At 27.3% G+C, this 20433-nt stretch overlaps 1 protein-coding gene across 3 annotated transcripts; it reads right to left on the bottom strand.

Annotated features, from left to right (window-relative positions):
* Window positions 1-213: 213 nt before the first annotated feature.
* On the bottom strand, window positions 214-20092 carry LOC136987900 (allene oxide synthase-lipoxygenase protein-like). 3 transcript variants are annotated; one of them, XM_067285674.1, is made up of 16 exons: window positions 19913-20092; window positions 17797-18302; window positions 17300-17344; window positions 17072-17197; window positions 16895-16992; window positions 15844-15976; window positions 13040-13135; window positions 4982-5078; window positions 4100-4217; window positions 3661-3753; window positions 3512-3572; window positions 3325-3430; window positions 3158-3249; window positions 2421-2600; window positions 2183-2346; window positions 214-359 (listed from the first exon to the last, which is right to left on the bottom strand). In XM_067285674.1, exons 2-16 carry the CDS (start codon window positions 18292-18294, stop codon window positions 245-247), a joined length of 2022 nt encoding a protein of 673 aa, XP_067141775.1. In that variant the 5' UTR covers window positions 18295-18302; window positions 19913-20092; the 3' UTR covers window positions 214-244. The 3 variants fall into 3 exon arrangements, with proteins under 3 accessions (XP_067141775.1, XP_067141777.1, XP_067141776.1); XM_067285676.1 differs by lacking the exon at window positions 19913-20092 and adding an exon at window positions 19653-19691; XM_067285675.1 differs by lacking the exon at window positions 19913-20092 and adding an exon at window positions 18463-18747.
* Between the last annotated feature and the right edge of the window lie 341 nt (window positions 20093-20433).

The raw sequence follows: 20433 nt of genomic DNA, 5'->3' as shown, positions 1-20433 counted from the left end.
GTAAATTTATGCAAATTTTTTCCTCGGGTTTTTAAGGGTTATATTTTATTTTTGTATAAATTGAAATACAGTATAATTAATTACTTATTATTATATTTAAATTTATATTTAAAATTTAAATATAATTTGATGGAAAAAACTGTAAAATCTGCATAAAATTTACATGAAATTTGCTTTTAATTAATAATATTTGAATTAATAAAATAATAATAAATTTATTATTATTATTATTATTATTATTATTTTAAATGCTGATAGAATTTGGCACAATTTCCGGATCTAACCAAAGATATGGATATTTTTTATCTTTATTTTTTATTTTTATTTTATCGCTTATTTCTTTTAATTCCTCGCGAAATCTGTAAAAAAAATAATAATAATAAAATAAAATTTAATTTAATTTTATTGAGATATTTAATGTCATAAATTAAAGGAAAAATATTTGTTGAAGGTAATAATAATAATTATAATAATATAATAAACGAAATAGTTATATTATTTCACGACAGATGGCAAGATAGTTTCGTATTATCTCACACTGAATTTCTCAACCAGTAGATCACGAACCTCGGGGTGGTAAATTACTTCCGAATATTGTCACGGTCTTCCAGTGCAATTGGAAACGATGTTGCCAATTTAAACAGCTGAAAAGCACTTATCAAAAGATGTTATTACGAAAGTAGTACCTGTTTACCTTGGCTGTTTATCACTAATTTTTGTTCGTGTCCTTGATTTTTGAGAGCTTCAAGTAGTATTTATGTTATTATAGTAAGCTCTTACATTGCAAATTTCGTGTGATTTGGGTTAATGTATCGTTTAAATATTTACAATATTTCTATTTTCCAATATAAAGACACTACTAACACTCTAAGGTCTCGCATCATGAAGGGCATCGCTCCATCCTAATGAAGTAGGTAAGACCATGACTGAATTAACCATTAGACAAAATAAGCAGGTCACAGAAAGTTTTCATTGCCTTTCATTGACCTTGTGGTACAATATATAAAAAAATTAAAGTGTTTGCTGGCGTAGTTCGTTTTGAAAAATAATTTTATGTTTTATTATTGTTTATACCTGTATTTTGAATTACATATACAGTATATGGGGGCACCAAAATTTTTTAAGTACTTAGAGCCTCTAAAAGAAATCTTAATCCGGTTATGGGTTGTAGGCACCACTTGGAAGAGCCTCGTGTACTTTATGGCTTAAGGCCACAATTTAAGGTTAGAACATTAACTAGAAGTAAATTATATGTATATATATATTTACATTTAAAGAATAATTTAAACTATATGCAATGTTAAAGAGTTATTATTAAAAATAATGATTCATATTTCTTTTAAAATTACCATATCCTATATCTTATCAAATAATAAATTTCATTTAAATTCCTTTTACACCTAATTTTATCATGAAATCATCAGGAAATCTTAATTTTTCAGGAAACGTAGATCCGTTATAATTACAAATTTTATCATTCACACGCTTAGACGTTTCCTTTTTTTTGTCCATTTTGCTTATTCTAATTGCATGTTTGCTTATTCTAATTGCATGCAAACAAATAATATAAAGTATATATAATATACTAGATACTGCGGTATCTAGATTTTAAGAATACGACTACTGCTCAAGGCATATTTAGGAAGGCAAAGGCTGGTACTATAAAGTAACAAAACTAATTGCTTTGATATCAAGGGGGTGATGCAGTATGATAAACACCCCTTAGATATGCCGGCTAATCTTGCTTAAGCCAATTTTGACTAAATTGAGTACAGTACGTTCGCAAGCCATTCATTCACTGTACAGTACAAACAGTCCACAGGCATGAGTATGTAAGCGACAGTCACATGAATATTTAAATCGTACATATAAATATGTACAGAAATCCGTATGAGATTACTTAAATCCTGTTTAAAATATTACAAAACCGGTATTTTAATAGAATTTTCAGAATCGATTTTCCGTGAAAACAATACTTTCGCAAAGGCTACTCTTACAACTTACGTAGAAAAATAACATTATACAATAGATTTTTTTTGCTTTCTATATCGAACTGACAAACTTTTAAAGAGTATTTTTTTTTAATTTAAAGGTCATATTAATAAACACTAATAACACTAGTAGATAAGTCATATTCTGTAATTAAATTATATCTAATGTGAATAAAATAGAAATTACTCACTCTTTTGCCGCTTCCACGCTAACTGGATCATATAAATATTGAATTTCAAAGTCTCCTAACGAGTTTGTACCCTTCGAACTTAATAATTTGGTAATGATCATGACGTCGAGTGTTATTTCTTTGTTGGGTATTTGATTCAGAATATCCTTTTCTTCTAAAGGTCTCTAGAATTTAAAATGCCGCGTTTTAAATCTAGATTAATTTAACGATAATTAAGATAATAATCTATTTAATATACTTTATCTTTAGGTGGTTCCCCTGTTAACATTGAGGGATAATTGGGAGGGAATGCGTATTCGTCGTATTGCTGAAAGTTCGCTGCGGCGTGTCCTATGCTACAAGTTGATATAATTGAAGAAATTGTTAAAATAACGTGTTCGTAAGTTGTAAATTTTCCATTTTCGTCACCAGGAACACCCTAAAACGTCAAAATTTTGTGTATTTTTATTAATAAGTCGTATTACTTTGCATGCGAGCGCGTCGCGTCGCGTCGCACTAAATCGTTCTATAATAGTTTTTAACTATTTTTTTCTGCTCATGTAATAAAATATTACACGAAATATATATCGTGAGTACATATTTAAAACCTAGAAGTTATATAAATATTTAAGTGACGAAAAAAATAAAGATTAAATGTAACTTATTAAATCGAAAGCGACGCGCCGGCGCGCGCTACAAGGTTTATAAGATAAATGATAAGGCACGATTTTATTCATTTTTCTACAAATCTATTTAAGTTATCTTAATAAAAATTCTTCAAACTGTAAAAGTGATTTATAAAATTATAATTCTACATAAAAATTTTAACAAATTTGCAATATTTATAATCAAATTCTTATAAAATAATAAGAACAATATATTAGATAATTTCCATTTATCTTTACGGAAATTTTAATATATAATAAATTGCTTAAATTTCAGATGAAAATAATATCATAATATAACATATAAATTCATCATTTTTTTTCGTCTTACCTTAATTCCTACACCGCCCGAACACCTCTCTTTCACCAATTCCTCTCTCCACTCTTGCAGTTCATAATCTTCAATAATACTGTCTTCATCTTCTAAAAATTCAAAAAAATAACGAAATTAATTATAAAAAAAGGGCTTGAAATACCCTTCTAAACACGATTACTTACCATAAAAATGATGTACAACTTTAGTTACATATCTTCTAATGGCATACCACATGGCAAGAGCATCATCTCTGTAAGGATAATTAGGAAAAGTGTCGGGATCATCCACCTAAATATTATTTTAGAATAAAAATAAATTAAAATGAAATCATTTAAATATTATTTTATTAAGTAAATAAGCTTTACTAACTTCTCTTATCTTAAAATTATTTGGTAATATTCCATCAGCATCCATCCTCCACCTGTCTAACCTACGTTCATTAAAACATGACACCATGATTCATTAGTTAATTTATAATATAATTATTGAACTCATTTATCACAGCTTATGCTATTTACCCCTTTATGATCAATTGAAACATCCCATCTCTTCCTATAGTCATAGTTTTATCAACCCATCCGTTAACAGAGATCAACTTGGCCAATCCCCGACTGCAATTTTAAAAATAAAAAAAATAAATAAATAATTAATATTTATTTAACCGAAACGAAAAGCTGGATTATTATCGGGCTACATTACGGCTAATTAATAATCGCGAAATACTAAGTAATTTGGCTACAAATAAGCGCCATCTCGCGATGACTTTAACAATTAGGAATGAATTAATTATTTTTTTTATTTATTCGAGCCAAATTGCTTAGTATCTGATTTTTTAATTAGCCATAAGATAGCCCAATAAGAATCCAACTGTTCGCTCAGTGTATCGGGTTATTAATTAATTTAATATATTTATTTATTTAATTTTTTTTTTAATATATATATATAATATTTACTTACGAGTTTATTGCTAATAGAAAGAGAAAGTGAGGAGCCATAAGTTTAAAAAGTGGATGGGATGGAGATAAATTCCGGTGTGTACAAATAACTACTCCTTCCATCAATAAATGAGTATTTCCTGAAATTTATTTTTCTTTTTTTTTAACTATTTAAAAATTAAATAAATTTATTTTAAATCAAATTTTAAAACGCCAATTGTGTTTTATTCGAGTTTAAAGTTTACATTGTTCAAAAATTAAAATTTCAAATTTTTACTTTTATTTGATGAAAATTAATTTCTTTTTCCTTTTCCTTTTTTTTTCTTTTATTTAGAAATAAGATTTATTATTTTTAAATCTTATTTCACCAGAAAATTGTAAAATATATATATATATATATTTTTATATAATTATATTTTAAGGTATTAAGTTTAACGTTTAATAATTTTTGCTCGCGACAGTATGCGACGCGAAGCGTACTGTCGCGTCGTTTTACATCAACTGTATAGTTCGAAACGAGACATAAACTGTATTAAAATGTTGTTTAAAAAATTGTATATTTTCTTATTTTGTTAAAAACATTTTAATATTTTATCTAATTTTAATGTTAAAAATATATATATATATATATTTAGCGTGCGACGTTATTACGTGCCATGCCGCGCGCCAATAATAAATACAATACAGAAAGAATCATTTGCTTTTATATAAAATTAAAAAAAAATAGATTTATGAATAAAATTTATGATTATTTTAATATAAGATAAATTTATCAATAGAATTATTTTAATAATAAAAAGAAAATAATTTTTGATCCCAGCGCGTCGCATCCCGACGCGCTGCGATCAAAAGCTTATACTTTTCTATAAGAAAACAAATATAAATTATACTTTAAAAAACTTACCTAAATGAGTACAAGACTGATGATAGCAGGCATCTGCGTTATTATAATACATTTTTGCCATAAGCCACGTGTAAGGAGGATCACTCGGTAAGAAAATCTATAAATAAAAATTTTTATAAGCCATTAAAATAAATAATTTTTAATAAATTTAAGCTTAAAAATTTAATAAAACTTTATCGTTTCTTAAAGTAAGAAAATACGCGATTAAAGCCAACTGATTAATTTTTAATAAATAAAATAATTAAATATTTAAAATTTAATTAAATTGTAAAAAAAAAGAAATTAAGCTTGGAAAATTACAAAAATAATTTATTTTTAAGCTTTATTATATTTAGTTTATTGTGAGGTATTTTTAGTTTTTATTCTTTGATAAATATTTTAAAATTTATTTATTTTTTAAGTTTATTTTTCTCCCCCCCCTTTTTTCCTAGTTGATAAATTCGTTGATATAACATTAAGCATCATTTGTAACATAAACAGAGCAACTGTAAAGATAGATCAATAATTCAAATTGTTGTAAATATTTCAAGAGCATATTCAATTTTTAGGCGAATTCACTGCATCAATGTAGAATCAGTTGATAGAATCGTTTTACCTGCTTCATTCACTTTTCCCTTCATACAAATAACTTTACTCTAAATAAACCTCTTAAAATAATCAATTTAATAAAATTTCTTCCACCAAATCTTTATAAATATTTTAATTTTAAAAAAAATCTAAAATAGATTTCTCCATCTTTAGTTTTTTTTCAATTATTTTAAAGTACAGTAAAACCGCCCCAAAATGGATGAAATTCTTCGAAACGGAGCGATTTTTTAAACCTGTTTAAAGCGGAAACCTGCCAAGCCGGCATCCTGTGATTCTGGCCCAAAAATACTTAATACAGGTTTAACTGTATTAAGTATTTTTGGGCATTCCCCCCTCTAAACTTTGAGTTTGTCCTTCATGTTTGACTTAAGTAAAATTTTTTTTAATCCAAAATGGCTGAAATTGTGCATCACAAACACGAATTTATCTGTTAAAGTAGTGAAAGCCAAAAGAAAAAAATAGTCGATTGTCTCCGAGCTTTTCTCATTTTAAGTAGATCAGAACATTTTTAGAAGTTTCCCTTCCAACTCTACTTTATCAAATAATATTTAAGATTTAATTAAATTCGGGATATATTTATTTTTAAATTTAAAATAATATTTTATAATGGTTTACATCTTTAAATTAATTATTTTTATATTTTTATATGCTTTAAAGTATTTTTAAATAAATTAAATAATTCAAAATCAGATAACGGCCGTTAAAATTGCGATTAACGGTCGTTAAGTAGCGGCCGAATTTGATTGGTTGAAATTAAATTCAAAATTAACCAATAGTAACAGATAAATTTCAATACAAAGATAACGTTTAAATTAATTAGAATTTAAGAATTATTTTTGTTAAATTATTATACAATAGGGACGAAGGAAAATTTATCTGTACTCTTAATAACTGTTTTATTATTTAAAAAAAAAGACTAGATAAAATAATTCATTTTATAAATTTCTAGTGTATTTAATAATTTTTTTTATACATTTTGCTAAGTTTTCATTAATATATATTAATTTAAACATGATGAAAAAAGAGGAGGAAGTAAGTCACTCTGTGCTTTATCAAGTAGGCTTGTGTTTCTTCATAGTTGACAACTAGAAGTTCCATTATTTTTATATATATTTATAATTTTCTCAAGTATCTACAATACTTTCCAGCCCCTGTAATACGGGAGAAGAGATAGATGCACGGTACATTCATCACTTTCCCAGAAAATGTGTTGAATGTAGTATTTTCCTTTTGTATATCCACAGGCAACGATAGCAAAGACATGGCAAGACATTGCCTTGGGGCTTCAATCCAAAGGGAGTTTCAGAAAGACTAAATCAATTTATTGGCCATAATAAAAATACTTACAGAAACAGTTCAATAGTGAAATAGTGTTTTATTAGTTTATCCTTTAATTTTCACCATTTTCATTTAGACGCGGAGAGAAAATTAAATACCTCTTTAATTAATTTAAAATGCGCCATTTTGCAATTGTAGAAAATAACTTATCGCCCTTATCCCTCGGATGGGATAATTTTATATTAAATAAGTGTAATTAGTAATAAATTATGTGCATTTATAACAATGTTTACTACGTAATTCGTGGTGTAAAATACTTTAATATAGTTAATAATAATGTATCATTATTAGAGAAGGATATGAGGAAGAGGATGAGAAAGAGTAGGGTATCCTCTCTCCTCTTTCATCCTTTGAATACGTAAACTTTACTTTTTATCACTTCTCTAACGTGTTTTTACATTAAAGAATTAAATTTTGCAGCATTCGAGACAGATATTTTGGGGCCCTGCATCTAGGGATCCTATGAAAAGGGCCTACTGATCACCTCTCTAACTTGGTCTGATCCTGTATATACTTACCGAGTTGTTCAACAAAGATATAAATAAATTTATGATGTTTATTAGCCATGAGGGCGTTGTAATTTTATAAGATTTCATTGTGGATTTAACGGACGATAACTGATTTTCCTCACACAATTGTTTATTACAGCACAAACTAATAATTAAAACTAACGAGCATTGGTATTTGGACGTGGGTTCGAGCCTGACCAACGGGATGGCCACGTGGAGATTTTCGGTTTTCTTCACGTGTCTAGGGACAGTTTCCCAATTCCTTTTGACAGATCGTCCACGTGTTGCGTTGCCATACCCCTCCAAACCAAAGGTTTATGGGGAAAATCCATTCACAAGTGTATTCATCGCAACTTTAGAACGCTATATCGAGGTTTGGCTATATATTCCAATGAAGATAATAATCAGTAGGTATATCAATATTCTCTCAGATCCCCCCGAGGTATTTTTTTGGGCTCCTTGTAATTACTTCTAAATTTTCTAATTAGTTCTAAATTTAAATTCTAAATGCTGTAACTTGAGGGTTGACTTCCTGATGAGAAGCATTATTCACTAGTAATTGTACGTATATACAGTAAAACCTGTATAAACCGGAATCACACGTATCGAATATCTTTCCGGTTTGGCAGGTTTCCGTTTTAAACTGATTTTTTTAACATAAAAAAATCGCTTCGTTCCTAATAATTTTTTCCGTTTAGACCGGCTTCCTTTTCATTCAGGTTCCGTCTTGGACAGGTTTTACTGTATCCAAATGATCACATAAATAAGCTTTACTAACTTCAAAAAATTAATGTTTTTAATAACAAAAATAAAATATTTTTAAAAGTGCATTTTATTGATGAAGGAACACTCTAGTTATTTCATTTGTTTAAAAATAAGAGGCAAAAAGGGTCCTATAACTGCTCTTCCCTTAAAAATGCGCTCTATTTTGGGGGAAGGGAAATGTCACGTTCCAAAAATCCCAACTTCTGTTCGTAAATATAAGTTATCAAACAATTAAGAGGAATTATTCGTTGTATATTAGCTGTACAAAAGAAGTAGGCCTATACAACATGTTTTAACCTAGGAAAAAAATCTTAAAAACTAGTCAAAATTCCCCTTTATAAAACGGAAAATTCTAGTCGATACAGTTTATTTTAGACAGGTTTTGCTGTTTCGTATTCCAATATCTATATTTACATTTGAAGCGAGAAAAAGAAGCAATGAAAGTAATTTCAAATACTTTCTGAGGATCCATTTTTATATTTTTAAAACAAAGAATAATATTTTAAGGATACACTTTAAGTATTTTTAAAAAACACTTAACTGTAAACTGTTATTTGGACTTACTGTTTGCCAGAAACATAGTACATTTGTATTCTTTACAAAAAGTCTATCTATAACATAAAAAATTTTACAAAGTAATTGCTCGCGTGGATTTCTTATGGGATAACATCATAGGATATTTAAACTGATTTTAAGATTGATTTCAAATGAATCTTTATTAAATATAATACTTTAAGGAGCAGAAGGGAGGATAAAATTAAGGATAAAAGAGTACACACAAAGAAAAAAAAATGAAAAAGCAATTGAAAGAGACTAAAAACTTAAATTTTATAGGGAATTTATACGAATTTTAACGCTTCAGAAACGTTTATTTAAATAAATATTCTCGTGAAACTTAATTAAGTTTCCAACAAATATTTAAAATATACAAAATATGAAAGAAAGAAAAGTACTTTTCAACGTGTAAACAGCGAAGGAAGGATGATGTAATAATGCTAAGTGCCTGAGGCTAGAAATTAAAATTATCCAACCTTGTATCACGTAAATAAATAAAACACAATCATTCAATCAAAAAATAAAAATAATCATAATAACAATAATAATATAATAATTAGAATTTTTGCTTTTTTATTTTTTTAAAAAGAAATGTATTTTTTTAAACAATTATTTTTAGAAATTTTATCCTTATTTATTGTAAATTTAAAAAATTCGATTTTGTTTTAATAATATCAATATAACGTCATGGTAAGAGTTATGACGTCACTTATTTTTCTATATTTTTCACTTATTGATTTTTAGTTAAGCAGGATTCTTTCAACGTAGAACTTAATTCAAATTTATAACAAAATGATATCGAGTTATAGCAATTTATTTCTATCTGTAATATTATAAATATCACTTAAAATAGAACTATTGTACAGTATCGAGTATAAATAAGTTACATATAATACAGCAGTCAAGGCCTGAGAGAGGTAAAATAGGGCCTGGGTCAATAACAAACAAGGCCCCTATCGAGGCTGGTTTTGCTTTAAGGCCTGACGTTTTAAATTTATTATTGTTTGATGAGCAGAAAAGATCACCTCTGTACTTCAGACCAAGCAAGTATATACCCTTATGTACTGTACATGAATATACATAAAAATTTACGTATATTATAACGTATAATTAAGAAGTTTGTATGTTAATTATACATTCAAACTTATACATACTGTACGTAATTGATAATTTGTATCAGAATAGTAGAATAATACAGTTTAAAAGATCAGCTGCACAATTTTTCCAGTACACGAGCAAATATGGAAATTAAGTAGGGAGCTTCATCGTTATCGGTACACAATGGCTTAAATAGTATGGGCAGGTATAGTACAAGGTTAAGCATAGCCCTTAATTATGTATTTCAAAATAATATATGTATAAACAGGAAATAATTTAGAAAAATAATAATAAAATTAAAGATGCTTATTTTCAGACTGAATATTCTTGGAAAAACTTGACATTTCGGCAAATATTTTATTAATATTATTATTCAAAAACCAGTTGGAAATGTAGAATATTATTATTATTATTATTATTTCTTTTTTATAATATAAAACATTCCATAGCGATTAAACATTTTCGAAATATCCACTAAAAATGTTTGAAAAATGAAACTTGTAGATCAAATTTTATGGCATATTATTTATTTATTTTCACATTTTTGTTCTTTATTTTTATTCCAAATAGCAGAATGACTCCCGAGAAAACAATTTTAATAATCCTTCAATATTTAAAATAAATTTTCTAAGTACTTTAAAAAAATAAACTTAATTAATATTATTAAGCGGCCATATTTTTGAAAATCTTCATGTTTGAAAACATAAAAATAAAGAAAGGAATAAAAAAAAAAAAATCTCCTGTTGTAGGCCTGAATGTATGACGCAGTCGGGGATGGTTTAAATTGATTTGGCCGATAGGCTCAATACATTTTAAAAATATCCACCCCCCGTACCTATGAATAATTTTGTTTAAAAGTCACAGATGATACTATGAAGTAATTTGGTCGCCTCCCCTATAGGGATTTATAAATAAAATATTGCCTGGAGTCTTACGGGTAGGATAACAAAATATACTAGTTTTATATCCAAGAGAGACTGTCAATAATGGAAACTCTATTTACAACAATTTCTGAAACTTTTCTTTCTTTCTTTTTTTTTTCTAAATAATAAGTTTCTAAATCAGCATAAAATTAATAATTAAAGATTTACTTCGCGTAGAATGAAGGGCGTGAATCTATAATATTCCTGCTGTAGTATTCATTAAACGCGTGACTTCTCTTGAAATATTTAAATGAAACTTGTTTCATATTCTTCAGGTTTCTTTTACGTACTACAAGGCCATTTTTAAGTAGTATACTTCTACGTTTACATTGATACAGAGTAAATATCTTGTACGACAGGAAATTAAAGTAAATTTCAAGTGTCGTAATCAAATACAGTAAAACTTGTCTAAAACGGCGACTGAATGAAACGTAAACCTCGAAACGGAGCGATATTCTATATATAACCTGTTTAAAATGGAAACCTGCCATACCGGTAAAGATATTCAGTACCGTGAGATGCAGGTTATACTGTATTTTACTGTATTAAAATATTTAAGTATTTTTTTTAAAATCAAAAGTTTCAAAATTTTATTCGAATTTCCTTCATACCAATTTAGTAACTGTTAACTGTCACTGGCGTCGCTGTAAGCAACGTTTAATAAATATGCAAATTAATTATAACGTCCCCTGGTGGATGAAATAATTATCAAAATTGAAGAGTAAAATGTGTAAATAAAATTTTATATATTAAAGCGGAAAAATATCGTAATATAAAATAAATAAATAAATAAATAAAATAGCAAAAATTCAGTGAGATTACAAAAAAAATAAATTGACAAGACGATAAATTAATCTAGTTACTATTTTTTTTATATTCAAAAATATTTTATATAACTCAGTCCTTCACGATTTAATAAAATTTTTACGTATTTCAAACAAATGTAAAATGTAACGCTTTCTGGGCATTGAATTATTAATTAAATTATTAATTTAACATTAAATAAATTAATCGTACATTTTAGCTAATTATATTTTTAATTTGTCATCGAATTTTATACATTCTTTTTTTTTTCTTTTCTTCCATGTAAACAGAATAGTATAGAGAAGCGTAAGGGTGTGGGGTATATGCATTAAATAATGAATAAAAAAAATGTTATTTAAATATAAAATTTTTTTACGTAATTATTAACCGTTGAAGCGCCCTATCTTCATAATTATGATGCGTTAACGTTCACCTAACACGCGTGCCAAATTCTTGAATACAAAATCATACGCGAATGCCATTGTTTTACGTCGCAACATAATTACAAATGAATTTGTAAAGCTGTGTTTCAATTCTGCAAACCGTGATTTTATTCAATATATTGATTGTTTTACATTCGTGTAATGTTTTGGTTACTTCGAGTCATGAAACTTGACCTTTTTAATGATCGGCACCCTTTTGAATCGCAAAATACGGTCTCCCACCTCTTTGAAAATTATGGAAAAGGTACAGAGGATAGTAGTAGGGGTTCTGCTTATCGTGGGCTCTGAGAGTACCCAATATGTCGAGTCGAATTTACATAGCATAAGATAGCCATAAAGTTTATATTATACATCTAAAAATTAAAAACTTATTGTTATCACTCGCATCTTCCAAGGGTGCAGCACCCTAGCTTAAGAAACACTGTTTTAAACTAATATATCATTTACTAAAAGATTGTCATTGTTTTTAAACTAGTAAAAGAACTTATAAGCATGTTTTTAAGATGCTCGTCATACATAGAAACACGAGATGTTTATCTGTATTTGATGGCGAAAAATACAGCATGGTAAACAGATGCTTGTAAGATTCTAACTTATACAGAAAATATCACACATACTAATTTAGAAAGTAAATAAATGTATATAATATTAAAAAGATTAAAATACTGTTCATTTCTATTAAAAGTCAGAACTTAATATATTTATATATATATATATATATATATTTTTTTTTAAGAAACAGTGCAACAAGTCGCGACATGGATTTTGCTCTGTATCTCAGGTGGTGATTCGCAATGAAATACTTATAAGACTTTCCTTATAAACAACAAGAGTAACAACGTAAGTATTTGTGTTTACTTTCGAACAACTTTTCTAGGGGTTTAAATTGAAAAAGTAAAAAAATTCCAAGTAAAACCAATACCCCAACAACTTCAAAACTTGAATTTTCTTGCTGCACGTAATAAATAATTCATAAGTTGACCCCAGTAGAAGAAATAAGGAAAAAGTATATAAAAATAAATTAAAAATACTTACAGGATTATCCGGTTTCGGATCCTGAAATAATTGTATAGCAATTGGTAGAAGATCATTATCTTTATTCAAATAAAAAAGAGCAATTGGTACACATATCTGTAAATTAAAACAAGAATAATCAATAAATATAAAATATACCTTTTTCATGCGTTTAAATATTTTAAAAAATAACATATTTTAAACACAATTTAAGCACCATTTTAGTATATTCAACCCGATAAGATACAATCAAAGATAATACTTTAACATGGCATCTTTCTTGACCAGTAATGGACGATTACAGAAGAAAAATGCATAAAATACAAAGTTTAAATTAAAATATCCCAATGTAATTACATACTTTTTAATATATTTATATATAATTGATAATAATCTATTTAATTTTAGGGAAATTAACCGTAATTAACCTAACTTATATTTAGTAATTTTCAGAAGATGGCGCTACCATACTTGTACTGTACTGTACATAACACAGTATTGATCGCTTTGTTTTCTTAATGTAATTGTAAATCGTTTTCTTTAATTATTTATGAATATTTAATTTCTATATCAATGAATTTATCTCGAATATTGAAACAAAATTGAATCTTATAGCTTTAATATTATAAATTATTAAATACAGTATAAACTGGAAGATAATTGCTCCAGGACATTCCATTTTATCTAAATTTAATACTTTATTCCAGCTGTATTTTCTTCTTATGTTTGATTTGACGCAAGAATTCATTATAAAAATAAAAATAAGTTAAGATCCACAGTAATCCCAACTGACGTCACGGGCAAATCGGTCCTTCAAAGTACACTGCGCTGTGTTTTCTTACGATTTTTTGAGAATTATATAAATTTATAATTATAAGAAATCCTTTGCAATGCACTCCACTCCTTTTTTTTCAAGTTATGAACGCTGAATTTTGGGGTTTATATAAACCTCAAAACACTGAACAATGGCTGCTTTGAAGGGCTGGTTTGTCTATAAAGTTAGTAGGGAATAATTTATTCTTTTCTTTTTTTCATTGTGTTGCATTGAGGAGTGGTTTCTTATAGAATAATTTCTACTTAAGATTTTGGGGTTTATACTGTTTAAAACCTCAAAATCATAAGTAATCATTCTATAGCTTCTAGAATGTCACACACAGTCCAGTAATTTACAATTATTTTCTGCATTTTTGGCATACAAAATTCATTGTACATTTTTAATTTTTGTCTGTAAGTGCATTTATTGTTCTGTGAGTATATTCGATATACCGCATTACAATAGGTAAACACAGACAGTATCATTTCTCTTATAATTTTTTTTAAATTACAGACAAATGAAACGTTCCTCATTATGGAACAAGATGGCGGCCGGTTTCAATTTAATATACACATAAATTAAACTTTAATTAAGCTTTCATTTTACAAGATTTGGTTAAGAATTTTTATTATGTCTTTAGAATAAAATAAAATAAAAAAAAAACATTATAAATATTTATATATATTCACTTTCATTACTGAGTTTTCATTGAATTATTTTATAAATATTCAATGAATATTCCGGCATCACTCAACTTTATATAAGCAGCATCCTTCAAACATATCATAAAGCAACATTACGTAACTTCAACATGCATAAAATATAGAACATGTGGAGTGAAATTATCACATAAAAATATAACTTGTCTTAAAGCATCAACTAAAATTATAAAATAACATTTATACTATAAATAGTAATAATAAATGCATTAATCTGTTTAATGTAGCTACATAAAACTTTTATGACTTCTATAATACATGATTCTAAATCTTTGAAGTACTGTACATGACTTCTTAACAAAATGTTTATCGATAGAAATTAAATATTGAATAAGTTTTCTATTAATAATAATAATAATAATAATAATTCTTATCATAAATATATTTAATTAGAATTTTTTTTATTAGAAAATATCCATTTCTCCCTCTCGACCTGTTTGTCATGATTGAAGAACAGATTGAAAGGGAAAAACTAATAATTAATTATCATTAAAATTAAATACAGTAAAACCTGCTTAATAACATTCTTAATTTGCAAATGTTTAAAAAAAATTTAATTATAATTTAAACTAAAATTTATTAATTTAAAAAGTACTTTATGCTGGCAAAATACGCTTCGCGCCGCGTCGAGACGCGTCGCGTCGCGAACCGCTTGCAACACGAAAAATTAACGTTCAATAGTTATTATTTTATTAATAATAAAATTACGCAAAAATAAAAAACAATTTATGATTTTAAAAGCTGTACATTTTATAAAATTTAATATATTTTTTTAAGGAGAAAATAAATAGATAAAACATTAATGTTTTATGCCGTCCCTACCCGTATGAAAAATGGATGCGAGATTGAGTAAAATCATCATCATCGTTATCATCGCAACTTTTAAATTCCTGAGTAAAATTTAGAATTAACTTTTATAAATTATTTTACTGTTATTAAATAAGAATTGTTTCGTTTACTTGTAAACAATAAAATTACTCGCTAAGCGCGTAAGTTCGCGCTTACTCGCTTCGCGCGAGCGCATCGCCCATCCGTTTACGGAAGAAAAATAAATAAATAATGATTTTATTAAAATAAAACCGAAAATGTTTTTTTTTTTTAAATATAACTTATTAATATTACAAATCTCATTTGAATATTTATTACATATTAAATAAATAAAAGTCATATTCGCCGAATAAGTTCGAGAGTGCGTAAAGCGACGCGACGCGACGCGACGCGCGCAAAATTGATTATAATTCTCGAGTGATAAAATTAATATGAATATACTAATAATGACAAAGGCAACTTACTATCCTGTTATTACTGCAACTAATTCCTTGGAGGATTTCCAGATCGATTATGTAAATCCTCTTCTTTTCTATAGCTTCTTGTAGAGTCATGGTTTCCAAAAATGGCTCCACCATGTGATTTTCAAGGGGAAATCTGTAAAGAAATTGATAATTTCGTATTAAATTAAAGAATATTAAGATTGATTCTGTTAAGTCAATTCATCTATATATATATATATATATATACGTATATAAAGTCTGTATGTTTAGATTTTTAATGAGCTTTCAGTTAATTAAACATAATTAAACTAAATTTGTTTTCTTTGATCGCATGACTCTTACTCAATTTGAATAAGGATTGCAATTTACATTTGATCGCATAAGCTCTCCGTAAATGTCAATCGTAACCCTTGAGAAATCATTTTACTGCATTTACACGCTATAATTGGTCAAGAGATAATTGCTTCTCTATGCGTTGCAGCTCTCTTGCCTGATCATGATCATGATCTTCGCGATTTTCATTAGAAACATAATTCTTGTTTAATAAACATTGTAATTAGAATTATGATTTATTTATTTATTATTATTATTTTTTTATCTATTTGTGTGCAAAATCTTCATTCATGGTTTTAATTTATTATGAATCAGATCCTGTTTGAAGCGGGAAAAAGTTTGTAATGAATCAGCAATTAGTTAATTCGGGAACTTGAAGATTTAGATTAATTATTCAATTTTTTTTTTCAAATTTAATTCTTGTTTTGTAGTAAAAATTTCCATATTTTTATGTTAGAATATGCGAGGATTAAGTAACGAGGGTGATCTGTCAAGGGGTCCACTTAAATAGGGACGAATCCTTGTTAGAAACGTGAAGAAAACACTGAGAAATTCATGTGGCTAGCCTGTTGAGGCGCGAACCCACGACTAGTAGTGTTCAGTGGTTTTATCTACTCGGCTCGGTGGGCTACCTTTAAAAAATTTGTACTAGTTGTAGTCAAGATTTTACATTAAAATATATTAGGCCTGATTGTTTAATATAATATAAAGTAAGGAAAATATTTTTTTAAAGTATTACTTTGAAGGAATTTCTTTGCACAGTTGAATTAACACAGGATTCACTCCTTGAATTCTTTGCAGACCAAACCAGATATCTTCATTCCAGTGCATCATGCCCTTAACATATATAATTTAATAGAAAATTAATCGTAGAATAAATCATTTTTTAAAAAATTATGAAAATAAAAGGACGTACGTTAGGTTCACCCAAACTAAATTTATAAACTTTTTTCAAATTTTCCATCGACCGCCATTTTTCCGTCGTCCAATTAATAACTTTCGTGTGAAGTAATAATTTTGCTTTATTTTTTAAAATATCCCACTGAAATGAATAGTAAATATTATTATTATTTATCATCAATTTTTAACTATTTAAATAAATTATTTCGAGACATTAATACTTTAAAAAGTGTGTATATCTTACTTTATAATCATGAGAAAATTTCTCATCTTCGGGTAAACATTTCACCTGAAAAATCAATTAAAACATTTAATAAATCTGTAAATTGTAAAAATTAAGAGAGAAATTCTTAAAGAAAATAATAATAAATAAGTTTATAATTTAATAAATTAGCTTGAAATTTTAAATTGAAGTCATCTGTGCACATTTTTTTTTTCACCGGAAGATTACAAGCCTCAAATCAGGATATAATTTAATTATAAATATAGAATTCAAGCTTTAAATGATTTAATACTTAACTTCAATGAATATTTAGTTGATTTATGAAGCAAAAATTAAAATATTTTTGCAAAATTGGGGAAAAAATGCAAGCGATGTTATACGCGCCAACGCATGAAAGATCAATGAAGCATATCCAAGTGCCTTAAATTTATAAATATATAATTTTTGGTAATTTTAATAACTTAAGCATATGCAGAATTATATAATATACATTTCGATTAATTTAAATCCACACTTACCTGAGAAGGTCCACAATCTATATGCTGATGAAAGTAATACAAATGCCTCTTCTCTCTTAATTCCATCTTTCTCTGATGCACGCAATCAGTTTTTTGAGGGAGGCAACAATCATACTTCATCAAAACATATTGGTGATCGGCTTTAATCCATCTATGAACTGGAAAATGGCTAATTTCTCCAGTTTCGGGATCTTCTACATTAATCATTTCCAGGTACCAACTATCTCCAATTCCGAAGCTATCCCTCCACAGTTCGATTTTTATAGGCTTGCCGAAATTATTCCCAGGATATGCTGTAAAAGTATTTATGCTACCTCTCTCGTTATCATTCCGGAAACGCCTGTTTAGCTTAGTTATCGTCGATCTGTTATTTCCATCATCGTGTAACACCAACCATACATTGGCATCCGTTCCCGCTCCTTTCCTGTCTCCCGTAACGACGTGGATTAATAATTGTTTATGATCCGAAATTGTAAAACTGCTATACCACTGACCCATATTTTCATCTGAAATAATTAATTGAAACGTAATTTAAAATAATTTTCAATAAAAAAATATTTAATTTTTAAAATCGATTAATTTAATCAACTAGTTGTGGTGGCGCTTCAATTCACATTTTTAAATATTTTTTGAATTAACGATTAACGAACTCGTCTGGTAACGTACTGTACTGTACGTGTGTGACGTAGAAAAAACTTTGTTGCTGCTGATCTAGATATGTTTATCGACTTGTCTTCGCAATTCTCTTTAAAACCGCTTACAAGTGCTATGTTTCCCCGCTATCACTCCAATTTTATGTAACACGATAACATCAATAACAATGGCGAACAGTCAGCCAGCTGTCTTTAGCTTGCCTTTTGGTAAAAATCGTAGTCAAAGGTTGGTGTGCTTCTACTAAATCGATCATATTCCCCCGCTTAAAACGATAACCTTAAACGCAAATTCTTCTACTATACAAAAAAAGGAGCCATCAGTAAAGATGGATACTTATAAATTGACCATGGAATATCCTTCATCAGCGCTACGACGAGGAATACTTTCCTCCATTATTTCGCTTTTGTGTCCGAGTGGAATCAATGAAAAGTCATGAATAAAATCTAACTTTACTCATTTAATATTTGCTTTACAAATTTTTCTTCTTCTTGTTAAGGAATATTTTTTTTTATTTTTTTTTAATATTTTATACAACAGAAACGGTTGGTTAGAGAGAAAAATATTTTTGTTTTCACGCTTTGACCACTTACTTTAACTAATCAATAATGTAATTTCTGTAATTAATATTTAATAAACAAAATAACATTTAGATAAATTCCTCTGCTTAGAAATTCATTTGGAATTGGTTCTGTTTACACATTATTATAATTTAATGATAATTTATTATTCACATAAAAATATATTTTTCCAAACCAATTATAAGATTTATAAATACTTTAATAATATACTTTTCTTTAACTATTTATAATTACAATTTATTTATGCTTAAATTTCCTATACATTATCTACATATACCTACTTTTAATACCTACAATTAAGTAGTATTATATACTTATATACAGCTCAGTTTAATTTTTCAAAAATTATAATAACGTATATTTAGTAAATTAAACTATTACTAATCATAATTTATACATAATAATCTTGTACTACTTAATGCATTTATACACCCCTTAATTGCTAATTAATTACGCAATTGTTTGCATCTATAGCATATTATTTAATTATAAATTAACTTAAAATATATAATTTTATACATTCTCCTTCTATATACACATTAACTATGCTCTAATTACCTTAAAATAATTAATCTTAAGCTTATTTTTTAAATTAAATCGATAAAATTGTTAAAGTATTTATACCTTTTAAATAAAAATAAGTTTTTATATTTTATAAAATTTACAAAATGGCTCATCAAATTGATTTTCCTTCGCGTTATACAAGCAAATGTATATACAATAACTCATATCAGCAATTGTATATATATATATATATTTTATATTGTTTTTTGTTTTTTCCCCTCTCTTTTTCTCTGTGTTAAAGCGGGTATACGACTACAACGTTGCAGTTTTGAAAGAACGGTTGAATTTAATCTATAAACTGAACCATAAGAATTACTTACCCAAACAATTTTTACATGAGTAAACATACGTTCAGTGTCTGACAGAATTATGACACTTTCACTTTAACTAATAAAATATTTTTAAGGAAACAACATGTGTCAGGCGCATTTCCAAATCAGGAAGCAGCCAGCAGTGAAAAATTCCTGGATTACCTAGGGTGTAGCTGTAAACCTTGATGTTTAGTAGTCATCCTTGTCACATCAGAGACTATGACGTCGCCAATACGTCACGTCACCAACACTAATATTTAAAATAATAATAATAAAAAAATATATATATATATATATATATATATTCCTTTCTTCGAATCAGCAATCGTTGATGAAGGTTGGGATTTTTGTGGGATTTTCAAATTGTAATCACAATAGACTACTTTGAGAATTGCTTTTGCTTATTTTTTTTTTCCTTTGTTCTATTCTTTTTTTTAATTATTGTTTCTCAATATTTTCGTAGAAGATTTAAATTTTTTTTCGGTGTATTATTTCTGTATGATAAAAGGAAATGAAGTAACTTCCTCCTG

Source organism: Centruroides vittatus, unplaced genomic scaffold (genome assembly GCF_030686945.1).
Source record: "Centruroides vittatus isolate TY-2023 unplaced genomic scaffold, ASM3068694v2 scaffold_2802, whole genome shotgun sequence".
Taxonomy (NCBI): Eukaryota; Metazoa; Arthropoda; class Arachnida; order Scorpiones; family Buthidae; genus Centruroides; species Centruroides vittatus.
The sequence above is the reverse complement of the archived record's forward strand: the minus strand, read 5'-3'. Positions and strand labels throughout refer to the sequence as shown.